We start from the raw sequence: 19,374 nt of genomic DNA, 5'->3' as shown, positions 1-19,374 counted from the left end.
AATTATATATTTGTAAATGAAAGAGCTATAGCAAATATTCTCTAGTTGGATTCCTACTTAGATATTGAATATGATCATTAATTTATAGAAAGTAAAGGGAGTACTTTTCCATTAGCTAGAGATTAGGCATAAACCAGTGATTTCATTCTTAAGATTTGAAACATCTTTCAAAAATAACCTGGCTGAATGAGTCATGTGTTATATATATGTAGTATATTAAAGTAGACTTATAAATGGGGAAAGAAAAATTTGATAATCATCCACATCATAATTGAAATGTGTTAGTTATCAGCATATCTCATTTAAAATAATACTAGATTCAGGAATAGAAAATTTTTAATTTAACTGAATTGAAGAATACAGTTTTGAATCTATGAAAAGATATCCTAAAACAATTTATTTAAAAGCAATAGATATAAAATTTGTTAATATTCTATCTCAAAATATTTAATTTTTTAGTTTTTTCTTCTTATATAGATTACCTTATAATAAATATATTATAGTTGTTTTATGTTCTTTTTTATGATATGTAATTTTAAATTTGTGAAAATTATAGGTTAAAACTAGTAATCATATGTATATAACAATTTATTTTACATAATGGAATCAAATTTTATCACAGGTTTCGTCTTGATATATATCGCTGCTTGGCCAGTCCAGCTCTAATAATGTTAACAGAGGAGGATCCAATCCTGAGAGCATTTGAACTGAGTGCTGATTTAAAAGAACTAAGTCTTGTGGAGGTGGAATTCAGGTGGGAATGAATGGAAATTGTAAATTATATCTTTTTTTTTTTTTTTTCAGAATCTTTTCAACCTGAGTTTTTTCATAGGCCAAATCATCATGTCTGTTTATTTACATTTCATTCAATATGATCAGACCTTGCTGCCACATACTTGGGATTTTTCTTTTCCCTCAGTGGAATAGACCCTGGTGCTACTTAGGTCACTCTTTCCTCATCTGCGCTCTTCCTCTCTCCCATCGCCCTTAAATCCCTGCTTTGTTCAGCGTTGCCAGGGGCCTTCTAGGGCAGTGTGAAGAACAGTGGGAGTGGTAGCTTTAAGCAAGAGCAAATTTAGTTAAACCTGCTCTCTGTCCTACCTCCCCTCATTCCTAGATTCTGTAATCATCCTTGGAGTCTGATCCTTTATAACTTTGAGAAGCATAGAGTGCTTTCTGTACGTCACGTATGCTGCACACAGACACTGTCCCTTTTCACTGGTGAGAGAAACTAAATATGTAGACATAAAATTAAACTAAGAGCGATGAATACTCAGTCTGAGGTATTTTTCTGAAATGAAGAGTTAAGTGTGATTCTGGAACTTTGCATACTCAAAGAATCACTGATATCATTTTCCCTTAAAGAAGTAAGTTGCGGGGGGAGAAAAAGGCTTTGGAAAAAGCAGCCTATTAAACTACTGATTTAAACATTAAAAAAAATTCTTAGAAAACTTCATTTAGTAGACTTAAGGAAAAACTTTGAGACTTTTCTCTTATGTCAAAGTATCCCTGGTGTCCTCCAAAGAAGGAGGAATTGATCAAGATTTCTTGCCAGTCCCTGCTGTGAGGTTTCCAGCAGGGGTTATACCTTGACCCACCTTTCCTTTCGTGTCCAGCTCATGTTGGAGCCCCATGTCTTGCATTGCACTCCCTCAGTGACTTGACTAGAACTAGATTGGGAAATTCAAACTTATGCTTACTGGAAGGACAATAAGAAGCTTGCAGTCTTCTTTTGCCTTAACATCAGTACACTGTGTTCTTGATAGCTCCTAGTTCTGGAAGCTTCTGAAAAATACCTGTTTTGTAAGTATTCTAGTTTGCAACTACCATATTTTAATTTAATTTAATTTTAATTTTAATTCATTTAAACTTGTTACGAGATAAAGTATATACTTTGCTGAGCACATAAGACATGGTTAAAATGTAACTTGGTACTTTTAAATTTATTTGCACATGAGGCTATTGAAAATTATTCCTCTTAAATATGAAGAAATATGAAATATCTTATAATCTCATAATTGGAGTTCTGAATTACCATATGAAACAGAATTCATTCAACTCCTTCCAGAAAGGATTTGAAAACAACTGCTATGATTGCACTGTAATCACAGGAGAATAAAGATAGATTTTGAAGTGATCATAGAATTCATTAACTTCAATCCCCTTATTTTTATAGGCAGGGAAAGTGATCTGTATAGGTTAGATGTCTTGCTGGTATCAGCATCTAATTAGGAACAGAATTGACATGGAAAGTAGGAGCACTCACTTTGGCAGCACACATACTAAAATTGGATTAGCATGGCCCCTGTGCAAGGATGACATGCAAATTCTTAAAGCATTCCATGTATTTTTGTAAACTGACTATACTTCAAAAAAAATATATATATATACACACGACAAACAAACAAACAAACAAAAAAGAAAGTAGAAGCAGAGTTGTAACTAGAACATAGGACTCCTGGCTTCTGGTCTACTATATTTCCATGTAAACTATACAGCCTCTTATTAGTCTTCCAGTAATCTATTAGAGATTAAGCAAATTAGGCTGATAAAATGTAGTAATTTTACCTTTGAATATAGTGGTCTGTCAACATTTATCTAAAGATGAGATATCTTCAGAGTAACATACACTTCTGATGGTTGTTCTGATCTCCAATTAGATTCCTAGACTAAAAAGCAGGTAACACTTCGTTTGTTAAAGAAATCTAACTACTTATTCTTAGATAATTTTGGTTATGTAGCAAATGCAAACAATGGATGAGAAAAATGTTAGCCTCCAAGGAAAAGTTTTTAATTCTCTGAATTGTAATCATATGCAGCCAGTTCACAGAAAACCGTTAATCAATAGGAAATCTTCCTGTTTCCCCTTCCTTTCCCTTTAAAAAAAAATGCTGAATGAAAAGTTATTTTCTGAAGTCTAACCCCCAACTGACATGTAATTATTTATTTCTAATTTTATTCTTAAGTTGTAACACTCAGTCGTAAGCTTAATATAATTGATAGTTTTTAAAAGTATTATCTACTAAAACTTCTTAGTTTCTCACAAGTTGATTTAGGCTTGCCTTTATTAAGCAGTTAAATCTTAAATTTTAAGGAATAGTGATTCTGAAAGAGAATTCTTTACTAGGCATGTTTTAGTATCTTTTTTTCTAACTTGAATTTTGTTCAAATGATCACTTTAAAAATGAAACAAAATACTGTTTTAATATTAGAAGTAGCATAAACATGTTGTAGACTATTATTTTAAGAACTTCTAGTTAAAAATTGTACAGTAATATTTCTGGATAGCATCAAAATATTATCTGTCATTTAGATAAATAATATAAAAGGAAGTTTTATACCAAACTCATAGAGAATAAAGACAAATGAGTTAAGTGAAGAACTGGTTGACAAATATTACCAGAATTTCTAGGAATATCAGTATATATAAGAAAACATTGTGCTTATCTAAGATTATCAGTGTGAACACAGAGAATGTAACCGTGTTACAGTTTTCCCCAAAGCTTTGGAGAATTTATGCACCAGTAGGTTTCTTTGACTGTCAGCACAAATGACTTCAGATTTTGTTTAGCACTATCAGAATTAAAATGTAACTGAGTAAAAAATTTTCTAGTGAAAACAGCTTAATTAGAAGATGGAAGTGACACTTCTAATAATAGACTGTTGCACTTTGCAGGAATGATTATGAAGAACTAGCCCGGCAATGTAAAATGTTTGCTAAAGATTTGCTTGCACAAGCCCGGAATTCACGCGAATTGGAAGTTATCCTAAACCATACATCTAGTGATGAGCCTCTTGACAAACGGGGATTACTAGAAGAAAGAATGAATTTAAGTCGTCTAAAACTCGCTATCAAATATAACCAAAAGGAGGTACGAGGTTTTCTGTGATATATTTAATTATTTCCCCCCAGTAGTCTAGTGGTTCAGAGTAGTCTTTGAGGCAACACATGTAGGTTGAGATCCTACTTCTGCTTGATAGAAACTGTATCCTTGGGAAACTTAACTGAATCTGTTTGAGCTTTAGTTTTAAGAATTAATTAGGGGTATATATATTTAAAGAGTTTAGTACAATGAGTACTAGTATTAAGCAAGTATTCAATAAATGGTAGTTGCTATTATTTTTAGCAATATTAATTATTATAATAATATGGATGTGAATTTAATGTTTTTGCTAAACAGTGGCTAACAGGTAAAATATTGGGTAGTAAGTGTCTTCGTAATGAAGTTTCCATCTTGTGTTTTGTCTGTCATAGGTTTGTTCTATTGATCTGGTTATAAATAGCCCTTTCTATAGTAATAGTGCCTTTCTCTTTAAAAATAAAGTATCAGATATTATGTTTCTTATTCTTACCTGTTAATTCATTGTGAAACTCAAAGGTGGAGAGATGCATGCTATAATAACTAAGCTGGATCTGGCTCTTCTGGCATCATCCCTTCCTGTTAAGGATAATACCTATTTCTACTCCCCATACACACACATACACATAATTCAGGAACTTGAAGAAGGAAGGTTTGCATTATTTATTTCACTTTTTGAGATAATTTATTAGACATAGTTATTTATATGTAGATAACAATGTTCAGTTAATAATAGAGGGTGTTGATAAAAGTATTTCTTCTAAGACCCATTACTTTTGTTATCAACATAAATGTTAGAATAAAATTTGCTTATCAAATTTATATATACATATTTTTAATGTTTTTATTGAACTACAGTCAGTTTACAATGTTGTGACAATTTCTGGTGTACAGCACGATACTTCAGTCACATAGGAACATACATTTGTTCTCATATTCTTCTTCACCATAGATTACTGCAAGATATTGAATATGGTTCCCTGTGCATACAGTATAAACTTGTTGTTTATCTATTTTATGTGTATAAGTTAGTATCTGCAAATCTCGAATGGGCCCCAAATAATGGTAGAAGGCAAGATATAGGAGCTTTGATGCTAGGGGCAGAGTTTTCTATTAATCTTGGTGGATAGTTTGAGCCTCCCAATAGCTTGTGACTCAGAAAATTGATAAAGGAATTTTAAGATATTTAAGGTTACCTATATATTATATTTCTTATCCAGATCTCTGGCTTCAAATTCTATACTTTTTATAGTACTGCAAAGTTCTTGCTTCAGGTAAAACATTTATAAGAAAAAAAGTTAAGTATAGGAATTTGGATCAGTGTAGCTATAAGATTATAAATCAACAACATAACTATGTGGCTTAAAAGAGAAATACAATGCAAGAAAAAGAAAAAAAGGAAATACAATGTTTATCTGTATAAGTAGAAACAGAGAAAACAAGGACCCTAATGTAATTTTCCTCTAATATACATTTTGACTAGATCTTACTGACTAGATCTTAGGTTAATTTATTTATTTCTGTGTTCTATAACCTAAAATAGACACGAAGTACTAGAAAATGGTAAAATAAAGATATATCAAAATACAAAATCAACTTAAGTAATTGGGAAAAGACCTCGAAGAAAAGTGGAAAGAACCAAGATTATCCCGTTTAGGGAAGAAAAAACTAAGAGAAAGTTTCCTAAATACATATGTGTGTGTGTGTGTGTGTGTGTGTGTGTGTGTGTGTGTATGTGTGTGTGTGTGTGTGTATATATATATACATATATATACATATATATATAAAATCCCTGAAGGACTCACAGGGGATAGCCAAATGTTCCATTCTAAAAAAAAGATTAGGCATAAGGAAACAAGAAGTAATAGAAGTAATAGTAATTTTTGAGTTGAAAGGAAAATACTCTGTAATTTTAAGGATGAATGAAAATGTAAATCAGTTTTTTAAAATAGATTTCTAAATATGATCAAAGGGGAAGATAATATTTTCCCAAATAGTTGGTAGACTTTGTTCAGGTAATCCATCCTTTATAACAGACTACCTTGATACTTAGTAGCATAAAAGAGGATTTCACAGTCATTTTGCCATAACTTCATGACCATCTTATTATGCTCGTGGACTCTGTAGGTCAGGAATCAGGAAGGAGCCCAGCAAGGTTGATTTGTTTCTGCTTGACTATGTCAAGGGTCTCAGCTGGAGATGGCCAAAATGGCTGGGAGCTAACAGTCATCTGGAGGCTTCTTCACTCATATGTCTTGTGCCTGAGCAGCAGCTGAGGACTCCAACAGGGAGCTCTACATGGACTGGGTGCTCAGGTGGATGGGTCTATTGAGGGTGGGCCTCCTGAGAACTCACGACTGGAACCATGGAGGGGCATGGCCATCGTGGTGGGTTGGCTGCAAGGAGATGGTCTGAGATGGCTTGAGGGCTGACCAGAGTGCTTACATGTAGCCTGGGCTTCCTCATAATATGGTGGCTTCAGGGTAGTAGAACTTTTTACGTGCCAGGTTTTGGCTCCAAGAGCACGATTTCTCAAACAAGGTGGAAGCTGAATGACCTTTTAAGACCTACCTTCAGAAGTCACTGAGCATCACTTCTTCCAGAAGCTGTTGGTTAAAGCAACCACAAGGTTGTTGAATTGAAAGGTAGGAATATTGGTAGCCCATCTGTTGATGAGAAGAATATCAAAGAGTTTGTGTCTATATTTTAAAACCACCATAGACTTAGAACATTTCCAGCTGAAAATTTATTCTTCCAGTCACATATTTAACATTACCATTCATTACATCACCGTTATATGGAGGGATGGCAAGGGTAGCAGTCAGTCCTGAGACTGCTTTGATACTTGGGAGAAGGGTAAAACCACTAAGGTTGGGCTGCTACCAAACTGGGTGTTTGGTGGGAAGAAAAGCTTGTTTTCTCCTTGATAATTCCTCTTGAGGGATAAATTACGATTCCCTAAGAACCTGGAATTTAAACAGAAGGATAAATAATGGAGTAAGACTTGAGTTAACTGCCAAAAATAGGTATTAGTACATTAGGAAATTTCTTGATAAGCACAAAAAACAAAAAGAAAAACTCTGTCCAGTTTTTTTAAACTACGTTGTTGCATTCTATAAATTATATTCTATCTCAGGATAAATCATTTTAAAACAGAAGATTGATCAAATATTATTTAGTATCTGAATGATACTATGACCACTTGTGGTTTGGTGATTTCAAACCTGATTACACTACTGTGTCCAGAGTTATCAAAATCCTTAAGTTATACTCCACAGCATGAGCATTATATTGAGGAAATATTGTTCTGAATTTTATAAACTAAGAAGCTTTGTGAACTTTGGTAAATTAATTTCTGTACTTGAACTAGAATTTTCCTCCTATTTGGGAATATTTTTCCTTTTCTCACACGGAAGTCCATTTTAAGCAGATTTAAGAAATCCTCAGTGCCTTTGTGGCGCATAAAACATCTGATGTTTAGACTTTAATTGCTTTGCTGTCTTAACATGTTGCTTTCTTATAACTGAAATGATTTAGTTTTTCTATTCTGAAGTCTCTTTCTATGGATTGTTTGTTAATTTTGAAATTTTATAAACATTACGAGTCTTTATAAATTAAGTGTTTCAAAATGACCAAGTAGGCTAGTAACAGTTACTAATACTTATATAGTGCATGCTATTACCAAGCACTATTCTAAGAGCTTTACATTTAATCCTCAAAGCAAGTGTATGATTAGATACTACTATTATCCCCATTTTATAGATGGGGAATTTGAGGCTTTGAACGGTTTAAAAACTTGCTCAAGATCATTTAGTAAGTAAGTGGATTTAAATCCAGGTAGTCTGGCTCCAGAGTCTATGCTCTTAACTGCTACACTCTTTTATTACATATAGGGGGAAAAAAAACCGACTATGTGGACTGTACAGAATTGATTTTAAACTGTTACTAAAACTTTGAATATCAGTTAAATAAGGGTACTATCAGATCGTATTTACAGGTTATATTTTACTTTTCTCTATGTTTGTGTTTCCTTTTCAGTTTGTCTCCCAGTCTAACTGCCAGCAGTTCCTGAACACTGTTTGGTTTGGACAGATGTCAGGTTACCGACGTAAGCCTACCTGTAAGAAGATAATGACTGTTTTGACAGTTGGCATCTTTTGGCCAGTTTTGTCACTTTGTTATTTGATAGCTCCCAAATCTCAGTTTGGGAGGATCATTCACACACCTTTTATGAAATTTATTATTCATGGAGCATCATATTTCACATTCCTGCTGTTACTCAACCTGTACTCTCTTGTCTATAATGAGGATAAGAAAAACACAATGGGGCCAGCCCTTGAAAGAATAGACTATCTTCTTATACTGTGGATTATTGGTAAGTATCAAGTTAGTTTGAAAGGTTCTGCCTTTATTTAGCCCATTAATTCTCCCTTGCTTGGTGGCATTATAAACTGCATTCAATCTGTAATTTTATACTATTGATACAGCAAGAATTTGAACACTTTCATCATCATTGAAGACTTAGCTAACTTTTTTTTAAAGATATATATTCCTGAACTTGATGATAAGGAAGCAGATCTCTTATTTAATATTACTTAATTACATGGAAGTTAAAAATGCTCAGTTGCTAAGATTGTTTATGATTGTTAAAACAGAAAAACAAATTTTGCTGATGATTTCTTTTGTTATGAGACTATGAGCATTTTCTTGGATATTTTGAAATGTAATACATTTTATACTTGGTTGCATTTTGAGAGTTAACTATTTTGTTTTATTATATCATTAATTTTACTTTTAAAAACCTGTGAACTTTTGTAGTTACACCTTACCTTATCTCTATTATAGAACGTTACTTAAGTTTAAATTTAAGCATTCCCTGTTGACACAGTCTTTAAATCAGTTCTTCATAATGGTAGCCAGATCTCTTTAGAAATGACATTAAAAAAAGATATTTGTTTTCTGAAAATTGTTTTTTATAAGTATTACGCTATAATAAATATTTGAATGACCTTCTGCTGTTTTTACTACCCTTGCCCTTTTTTGGAGGGATGGGGGAAGGCAGGGAGTTGAGGTGTAATCACATAGTCTATTTATGGTCTTTTAATGATATCTCCTTTATTTCCCTCTGGATCGTCAACCTTATTTATAACCTCAGCATTTCCCACCATTTCTTCTTCTTTTTTTAGTATTTGCTATAGAATAAAAAGAATATTGAAATTTAGTTTCTTCTGTGGTATGAAGCACTGATTGATTAATTTGTTCTTCATTGTTTCAGTTATTAAATAATTTAAGATGAGTTAATGTACAATGAATGTTCACTGGTAGTTCTTCAGCTATAAAAATAATTTGTGTATTTGGGATTTTTATTTTTATTTGGAAATTAATTCACTTCCAGTACCTTGATTTTAAATCAAAGTTTTACTTTAAGCAGTATTCAATCCATGATGCATTAATATTTAAAATTAGGTAGATAAGGTAAAAATAATACACATCTGAACTCTATTTTGAAGAGAATTAAATAATTTCTTCTTGTTAATATTTTCCTCTTTCTGATATTTCTGCTGTCTTATCTAAAATTTAATATTTTAATTTAGGAAATAATTTATAATTTATCATATTTGCTTCCAAGTTGCATTGCTGCAGATCTTTTCAGTGTGAAATTTGTTTATATTTTTCCTTGAGTAAGTTAGGCTGAAAGGAAGCCCAAAAAAGCACTTTCCCCCTCTATTTATTTAAACTACCTTTGAGAGATTGTTATATATACCTTAGTTATAAGAAAGGAAATGTTGTATTATTTTTCTATAACCTATTATTTAAATAGTAGTGAGAAAGAATATTTTCTTTGTTTTTTAAATAAGATTCAGTTTACCCTAGTCTGTATAAGAATTAAAGTTTATATTTCTTAGTGAGTAAAAACTCATTGAAATCAGAGAATCATACCACTCTTGGCATAGCATAATATTGCTGTGTCACTGAATTTCATAACAAATGGTTAAACTATGGCTACTCAGCTACTCTTTTTTAATCACAATGGCCCTGTTTCCAATAACATTAGTGAACACACCCACAATATTATTAATTTTCTAACCATATTCTGTCTTGGTAGAAGAGTGCAGTGTGAATTAAGCCAGTAAAATTCCTGGAAGTGTTTTACTTTTCCCAGCACAGCTTCTGCTTTGAAACAATTAGATCTGAATAAACCTTGCCAAGGATGTCTTCTGAACCTGTTACGTTGTTAGCTCACTCTAGGCTTCCTGAAATACATATGTCTGAACTTGCTCTAAGGAAATATCTAAGAACCATTTGCCTACTTGTTTAAAGGCACTCCTTGATTCAGTTTACAATTTCATGCAGTGAGCATAGTGACTTTTGACTAATGATGAGTGACTTTTGTACGTGTGTTTCCTGTTCTTTTTCTTACCCCTCCAGAAAAAAAGTAGGGTTAAGTTATTAAAAAAACAAGGTAGGAAAAAAGAAAACAATGTGTTGATGAATCCATAGAGTATTAATGGTATCCTTTTACTTAATTTTTTTTTACTGTTAAAATATAATAAGACAGCTATTATAAAAATGTGCATTTTGAAATGTTACATACCAATTTTGTCCAAGCGCAGGCAGGAATAGAGATAGCCCAACACTCATGGAGCTTATGGCCTAATTAAGGTTAAAAAAAAAACAAAACCCAATAACTTGAGAATCACACAGATAAATTAAAAATCACAAGTGAGTTGAGTGCTGCTAAGTAAAGGTTCGGGGGTTCATATTTCTGCCTTTCTTGATCAAAAATCTTCTCCAATTCATGTTGTAATTTTTGTCAAGAGTTCCCCTTAGGTATAATAATTGCCTTTTACAGAAAAAAACACTTATTTCTGTTAAGCAACTTTCTTGGTTTAGTGTTTTAGTGTTACAGTGTTTGAGTTAATAACATATAGACTGTTTGAGCTAACATTTTTGGATAGTTTTTATCTATACATTAAATAGAAGTTTAAATAGAATAGGATTTTTTAAAAAATGTTTTACCTGTCAGATCTGCAAATATTTAATTTTTTTACATAAAATATGGATATTGTATAATTGAGATGTTATAAACAGAGTTTTCCAAAAATACTTCATATATTTCCCAAGAAAATTATTCTGCCTACTGGTAAGCCAGAGGATGACTCTGGCTTAGCTTGATCTTCACCCATATGTTATGTTGTAGCATCCTGTTCTTTTGTCACTTTATGTATCCTTAAAAATATCTTAATGGAGGAATGTATCATGAAATTATCCTGGATTATAATACTGCTCTCTGGTGCTCTTAGAAATATATAACTATAGAGGAACTTCTGGCCAAAGGGGAAGGATTTTGTTTGGTTGGTTTTTATTTGTGTATTTTTATTCATTTAGCAAATTTTTTGAGCACCCACTGTGTATCGGGCATTCTTTAGGACATTTAGGACATTGGTTAATAAAACAAAGATTCTTACCCTTGAAGAGTTTACGGAAAGTGGGAGGAAGATAGTCAGTTAATAGTAGACATAATAAGTAAACTATATCCATTATTTAAAAGGGGTGAATACTAAGGGAAAAGAAAGATAGAAGAGTTGGGGGATTGGGAGTAGGGGCATGGGGTTTGCAGTTTTAAACAAGATGATCAGAGTAGGTGGTGAGCAAAGATGTGAAGTGAGGGTGTTAGCCAAACAGATATCTGGGTGAGGAGGTTCCAGCCAAAGGGAAGAGCCAATGTAAAAGGCTCTAAGGCAGGAGTCTTGTGTGTTCAGAAAAGAGCAAGGAAGCAGGGAGGCCAGTGTGACTAGAGTAGCGGAAGGAAGGATTGATAGGGGAGGTCTGGGAGGAGAGGTGGTGTAGGGCCTTGTAGACCACTGTGAGGAATTTGATTTGGACTCTGAGTAAAGTGAGATATAAGGGAAAGGGCAGTGCCCACTCTGCACAGTCAGCAGCAGTGATCTTAGGTTCTCATTGACATTCACATTCACAGGACGCAATAGGCAGAAACCTGGCACCACGTTTCCTTAGCTTTCTAGAAGGATATTAGACAGGAAATAGAGCATATCAGCATGACAGCTTCAAATATATCTTTACTGGTGATTCTCACAAAAGACCCAGGCTGTTTCCCAGCCCCATGGTGGGCACAGTCAGTTGCATGAGATGAGGCCATGTTCACGGGTGTGCGCTACCCCAGCTACAGAAGTCTCAGATCAGTCAGGAACCGTATTTTATAAAGACTAAGCGTGTAGCTCCCAGTACAGGCACACTTAATCAAATTAAGAGAGACACCGCACAGAGAAGCTGAGGCCCCGGTTTCTCAGTATGTTTTTGATGTAGTCCTGGTTGTACATATTTTGAGGGTCTGTGAATCCACTGATTGTCCTCCCACTAAAGATGCAGTTTTCCAGTCGGTGGCTGTTTTTATAACAATGTTGGATACAGCTGACCTTCCATATTTTTCTTAACAGACTACATTTCCAAGGAAACCACTTTAATAGAGGATAACATGAGGTTATGTTCCCCGGGGAAGGAGTTCTGTCTTGCATTTAATCCTTTCTGCTCTGGGAGTTACTACAAGGTTTTGAGGAGAGAAGTTTAACATTTGCATTTTAAAGGATTACTTTGATTGCTTTGTTGAGGATAGATTTTCAGGAGATCAGGTTAGAAGCAGGGAGACCAGATAAGCTATTTCAGTAATCCAGGCCAGAGAAATTCAGGGCTTGAAGTTGATGTAGTGATGAGAAAGTTTAGATACTAACTCTGTTTTGAAAGTAGCGCAAACAGAATTTGCCTTTGCATTGAATGTGTGGTTTAAAAGAATATCAGTCAAGGGTGATTCAAGGACATTTAGAGTAAGCAACTAGGATGGAGTTCAATCAACCAAGGTGTCGAAGTCTTCAAGTGTAGTGAATTTAGGGGCAGAGATTAGGACACGTTAGAACATCCAGTTGGAGATGTAGAGTGGCCAGGTACCTATGCAAGTTAAGTTTAGGAGAGAGGTTTAGAAATATTATTTATTATATAAATACAGATTGAGTGTAGAGATGAACATTTGAAAGTCTACCACATAGGTGGTATTTAAAGCCATTAGACTAGACTGGGTAAATTCACTATAGGAGTGAGTGTAGACAGAGAAAAGAAAAGAATCGGTAACAGCCTTTGTAGGGGGTGTGTTTAACATCAGTTTATTTGTTTTAATGTACGTGTTTCACATCATTTATTAACATCCCTCTCTGGGAAATATATTGCCATATGAAACTTAATATTATTTTCTTTCAAATTTTGAGAATGTTTTACTAAGAAGTTATTTTTTCTTCTGCGTGAGACTATAGGTGACATGTTATTTAATATTTTGAGTTTTAAAGTATTTTTTAGTTTATTATTGAATTAAGAGAGCATTACCTGATTTTTTTCTTCCTTTTTTTAGGAATGATTTGGTCAGACATTAAAAGACTCTGGTATGAAGGGTTGGAAGACTTTTTAGAAGAATCTCGTAATCAACTCAGTTTTGTCATGAATTCACTTTATTTGGCAACCTTTGCCCTCAAAGTGGTTGCTCACAACAAGGTGACTATTAACTGTGTCAATTGGAGACACAAGTGAATTTAGGAAAAACCCGAGATACTTAGCTATGTAACTCAGAATTACATTGGACCAAATCTGTGTCTGATGTGTTTTCATTTTAAACCTACCCCTGTGCAAGGGAATAGTGCACATTGTTTCCTCCCTTTCTGATGGTTTAAAGGGTGTTGATAACCTTTAAATGTTGGTTACCTGTATATGCCAGGCACCATGGTTGATACTTTGCTATACTTTATCTCATTTTATTCTCACAGGGATTCTATGAGACAGATGTCCTTATACCCATTTTGCAAATAAGGAAAAGGAAGCTCAGAGATAATAAGTAACTTGTCCAAGACCACACAGTAAGAAACCAAGACTGGATTTAAATCCAGGTCTGTCTAGGCATTTTCTTTCTACCAGATGCCGATTCCTTATATCTGAGCTAGGTTCATTTACCTCATTAACCTATATATACTTAAAATGAGAACACAAAGTTACTTAAATTGATTAGTGTTAGATATCTTTATATTTGCCAGAGAAAGTCTATCTGAATGGAACTCATTATATAGTATTTTACACATTCCAAATCATGACTGTTATCTTCCACAGCTTAAAAAGTGATGTAAATTGAATTATTTTTTCTGATGCCTGTTGTTTTAAATTTAAAATCTGACAAAAATCTAACCTTATAGACATCGTATAATTTTACTTTTGTAATGATTTATAAAAGCCCAGAAAATGTAATGGAGTTTATGTTAACTATCTTTGTTTAAACCTGAGTTTAGAATTCTGAGGTGTCACGTTCAAGGAACTATTATATAATATTTTCTGGTTTTTGACTAATTTATAGACTATAGAGAAAGCAAACTGGTTATCTTATATCATTTTACTTTATTAAAACCTCTATTCCTGTGATTGATCAGTAGTACAAAACATGTTTGTTAGGTATATTCAATGATCAGAGTAGTGAAATTATTAAGAAAATAAGAATTGATCATATATAGATAAATGGTTCAATAGAGAGGTTGAGGGTCATTGGTTTTTTAGACTGGACTCTTTAGTTCTAGAAGCAAGGTACCCACATAATTTATTATCCAAACCAGGACACTTTTGAGAATGTAGTGGTGGTGGTGGTGGTGGGGGGATGCTGTTAATAATTATGCCAGGAAAACTGGTATGTAATCTGGGACTGTCCCAAGCAATTGGAACATGTGGCCACTCTATGTCTGGGTATAATAATACACTTTTTTTCTTGATATTTAGAAGGGAGAAGAGCTTCTCAGTTTCATTCCAGAATCCTGAGTCAAATGGCTAGGTTAATTTAATATGATAGCTAATTAACTGACAGCACACATTCTTTAAGTTTTTGTTGTGGAATTTGAGAAAAACTAGCAAACATTTCATTCATAAAAAATTATGTAATTTTTTAAAACCTAAGAATTTCTGAGAAAACCTCTTTATATATAGTACGTATACTGCCTCACATATGTAGAAGTCCTTTATTTAGTGAAAACAATTTCTATTAAAAGCAGAGAACTTCATAAAACATAAATGGAGTTCCTCCACAAGGAGACATAAAAATAGTTTTCTTTCAACAGTCAGAATATTTGTTTTTATTTTCCTCAATCGAGAGAGCTGTTTACCTTTGGCTTTTTCTTCCTAACCATAGTTCCATGATTTTGCTGATCGGAAGGACTGGGATGCGTTCCATCCTACACTGGTGGCAGAAGGGCTTTTTGCATTTGCAAATGTTCTGAGTTATCTTCGTCTCTTTTTTATGTATACAACAAGCTCTATCTTGGGTCCATTACAGGTAAATAACCAAAACTTCTTAAAGAATATTTGTTAGAATTATCACATCTTTTTACTTGTCCACTGGGACATTGTTCTCTCACGGTGTTAAAGCTAAACTTCGCTTTTGAGAATTAACACAGTGTGTTCACCTGCTTTTGCTTCTGGCTGAATGATAATCCTATGCTTTCAGATATTCAGACTTTATTAAACTGTGGTCCATTGTCCCTCTCTCCCTAGTCCGTAGGCATAGATACATTTAAAATATAGTTATGCATAAGACAATGGAGGGACATAAAAATTTGCAAAAATGAATTTCACATTTAAAATTTAAAGCAATAAGTTTAAGGGAAGTGTGCAAACAGAATTCATACTTCGTGGTGATTTGGAAACTATGTTAAGTTATATTTAAAAAGTACTCTTTCACTTTGCTTAATAAATATTAAATGTAATAATTTCAAAAATAGCATATTTAGAGCTAAAAACTTCATAGAGTTTATGTAGTTCAGCTTTATGTTTCATAATTCTTTACAGTTAAGGAAATTGAGCTTTTGAGATGGGACGTGGTTTGTTCAGAGTAGTATGGTCATTATGCCTGAGAGTCCAGGACTAAATTCTAAGTCTCTTTACACTAAAGAAAGGACTCCTAATTGGTTGAATGTACCTCACAGATCTTAGTAGTTGATTGTTTTTGGAAATTGGGATCAACTCTGCAAGGTGATTAGCTCTACAAAGTACTCTAAGTTATCCTGTAAGTCTGAAAATCTAAGCAATAAGTCAAAATTTACTAACAATTTAGATTCTCTTTTATATTTTTAAAGGAGATATTTTAAGTAAAATGCATAATTACCTTCTCCAACAGAGATATGAAAATAAGGTACGTAGGAAAAGCCTGGTTTGATTTGGCTTGTGCTATCATCCTGCAGCAGTGTTTCCCAAAGTATGAGTCCCTTAACCAAGTCCTGTGAGATGCTCTGACTGAAATAAGTTTGGGACACACTGCATTCAACATTACCCCTTTTGGGAATTCAGAGTGCTCAGTATCACTTTAAAGCCTACAAGAAAGAAGTAAAGAAACTTGTTTAACCTTATTCAAACTATCATCACCTAATTTCACTTAACGTCATACCCATTTTTCATGAAATATGCTCAGTCTCTATTTTTTCTCCAGAACATCATATGTGAAGCACTGATTTCAACTAAGTATTATTTTGATTTCATTTGCCACTGTTATCTTCTATAAATTTTAATCAAGGGTCAACAGTATTTTTACTGCACATTGATTTTTGGGTTTTGTGGGTTTTTTAAGCTAAAAACTGATGGTATCACTAAGTTTTTATACTGGAAACTTTTTTACAGATTTTTACAAAATGTTAAAAAGGAGAGAGTATATTATTATTTTTTTAATGAATTATTTGTTTGTTTTTCTTAGAACTATTGAGTAAGATCTTACTAACTTAATTTCTTCCCCAAAGAACTATAGATGTATGCAAGTACTACATAAGCGGGTATTTGTCATTTCAGCTGTGGTGTTTTTCTTCTCCAGCAGGATAACAATATTTATTGTGTTCCTATTTTTAAAATGGTCTGCAGGTGGGTCATAATATATGTTTAAATATTATGATCTTGTCTAGCAAATGCTTTTTAAAAAATTATCTTTATTAACATATAATTTGCATATAATAAAATTCACCTATCTTAACTGTATAGTTTGATGAGTTTTGCAAATGTATGAACTTGGTTAGAATGTGACTGGTTCTCATGGTTGCAAGCTCCCTGCTCCAAGCCATTATATCAAGTCAGCATCCAGCAGGAAGAGGAGGAAAGACAGAAAGTATGACCAGCTGTCTTTCTTCTTTTTAATCAAGAGAACAATCATTTTCCCTTAAGTCCTACCAAATACTTCCACTTATAACTCATTGGCCAGGATTAGGTCACATGGCTGTTTGTAGCTACGAGAAAGTTTGAGGAGATGAGTAGTTTTAATTGAGCATATTGCCCCCTAAGAAATGAAGGGTCTAGTTAGTCAGGAAAAGGATGAAAAATAGATACTGAAATAGAATCTGTAGAGTTCTAGATTCAGGCTTTTGCTTACAAATTTTCTCAAATAAAGACATTTGTTTTCCAGTGTAGTCTTATTAATAAATTTGTATTAATATATCAATGACAAAGAATTCTAGAGTATTTTTGTGCAGAAGATTTATAATACTTTTTTTCATTTTGTTAATCATAAGTATGGACCTCAATTAAAATAGAGTGATCCAGTTGTGAATATAAAACTAAAAGAAATGCAAAAGAAAAATTGGCAATAAGGACTACTTTAGCTAAAGTGCAACTTGTTTTCTTTACATACATAACCTATGTCAGATAATGTTTTTATGTGATTCCTGCAGTTGTTTGTTAAATTTATTTCCATTTACTAATTTTTTTTTCTTCCAAACCTTTGTAGATTTAGAAGCTGACAGACTTTTATTTTAGCTGGTTATATAACCTGTAGTAGGGGTCCAGATCTCTCCCTTGGTTCGAATGACCATAATTTATCATATAAACAGAGACACTTTGGGGAATGAAAAGGACGCTGTTCATTACTAAGTTGGGAATAACAGGTGTAAACTGGGACTGAATCAGGCAAATCAAGGTCATAGGATTATCCTATAATGGAATACATAAAATAGTACTATATTCAGCAGTGATTGAATCCTTTATTCTAGTACTTGACATTTGTATGACTGTATTCATTAAGTTTGTGACATTAAATGCTGTAGGTAGACTTTGGAAGGTGGCCTTCTGTAATCTGGCCTTACTTACTGTCTAGCCATTGCTCGTTACACTCATCTCCTTGTCTCTTCCTGAAATACTTGTCTATCTGGCCAAGACCAGTCACTAATCTCACGCAGGTCCTGTGCTTTCCCACTTCCATGTTATTTTTGTTTTTACTCTGTTTAAAATGTCCCAGACATATCCTCTGCTTGTTGAAACTTTATTTGTTCATTCAGTAAATATTTATTGAGTGAGTGCCTAATAGGTACTGGACACTGGGAATACTAAAATGAATATGTTGCAATCTCTTTTTAAAGAGGTCACAGTTCACTGAGGATAACGAACAAGCCAGTGACAGCATTTAGAATGATAAATGGTATAACAGAGAGCTCAGAGGAAGGGCACTCACTTCAGTCTAAGGTATCAGAGGAGACCTCCCAGAAGAGATGACACTGGAATTAAGCCTTGGAAGATGAGTTGAAAGGAGATTGGGTGTAGAACATTCCAGGGAGAGGGAACATGCACATGCTTTAGTGTCCCCTCCATTAGAAAATCTATTCCTGCACTCCCACGTGAATGAGTATCTCCATTTGATGGATTTAATACTTTGAACCTCTAATGAGCAATTCCTATAGCTAGCCTTAATTATAGGACAGTTTAAATTTAGCTTGTCTTAAATTGTAAGTTATTTTTTTCTACTAAATTAAAAATTCCTTGAGGTAGGGAATATATCTTCATTTTCTCATCTGCACTTTATTCACTACCTTGCTATGGTAGCTACTTAATGAATGTTGAAAAACTGGTTAGAATAGAATTGATAGAGACAAACACTGATTGGTCTGAGAAAAGGAAAAAGCTGATGGAGAAATAGGGCTATATCCTAGCCTTTGCTGTAGCTGCTTATCATAGTCATAAAGCAACTAACGTTTACTGAACATTTCATGTGGGCCAGGCACTCTGCTAAACATTTTCCATTTACTTAACCCTCATCACAAACCTTGTCACTTTAATTTTTTTTTTCATTTTATAAACAGGGGGGTTTAAGGCTTAGAGAGAGAAATAGTTCACAGAACTAGTAAGTGGCAGAGTCAAGAGCTGAACTGCGTCTGTCTGACTCCAGAGGCCATCCTCCACTTTGAAGGTAGTTCTCCCTGCTTTTATGAAGGACGCCAGCTCATCCACCTCAGCAGATGTAAGAGTCATGGTTGGACATAAATCAGTAACGTTACATACTTTAACAAAAAAAGACATGAAGACAGAATCTATAAATAATCATGATAATAGTAATAACAACAGTGAACATTTGAGTCTTTACTATGTGCCAGGTACTGTTCTAAGATCTTTATTTACATTTATTACCTCATTTAATCCCCACAACCATTCTAAGAGGCAGACTCTTTTATTTCCA

General features: G+C 33.6%; 1 protein-coding gene and 1 pseudogene across 7 annotated transcripts in view; both read left to right on the top strand.

Annotated features, from left to right (window-relative positions):
* The window catches only part of TRPC1 (transient receptor potential cation channel subfamily C member 1), a 60,075-nt gene that overhangs the window by 28,128 nt on the left and 12,573 nt on the right, over nucleotides 1–19,374 (top strand). For 4 of the 7 annotated variants that reach the window (XM_010952239.3, XM_010952238.3, XM_045514688.2 and 1 more), the window contains 5 exons: nucleotides 623–754; nucleotides 3,677–3,872; nucleotides 7,899–8,235; nucleotides 13,279–13,418; nucleotides 15,085–15,228. In XM_010952239.3, coding sequence (XP_010950541.1) covers nucleotides 623–754; nucleotides 3,677–3,872; nucleotides 7,899–8,235; nucleotides 13,279–13,418; nucleotides 15,085–15,228 — 949 coding nt within the window. Of the gene's footprint in view, nucleotides 1–622; nucleotides 755–3,676; nucleotides 3,873–7,898; nucleotides 8,236–13,278; nucleotides 13,419–13,690; nucleotides 13,808–15,084; nucleotides 15,229–19,374 lie in introns of those variants that run through there. The other 3 variants (XM_074370147.1, XM_074370140.1, XM_074370158.1) reach the window with 2 other exon arrangements.
* LOC123616097 (U6 spliceosomal RNA) lies at nucleotides 2,259–2,350 on the top strand (annotated as a pseudogene).

This window comes from Camelus bactrianus, chromosome 1, assembly GCF_048773025.1.
Source record: "Camelus bactrianus isolate YW-2024 breed Bactrian camel chromosome 1, ASM4877302v1, whole genome shotgun sequence".
NCBI lineage: Eukaryota > Metazoa > Chordata > Mammalia > Artiodactyla > Camelidae > Camelus > Camelus bactrianus.
Note: the sequence above shows the minus strand (reverse complement) of the source record. Positions and strands in the feature narration are given on the sequence as shown.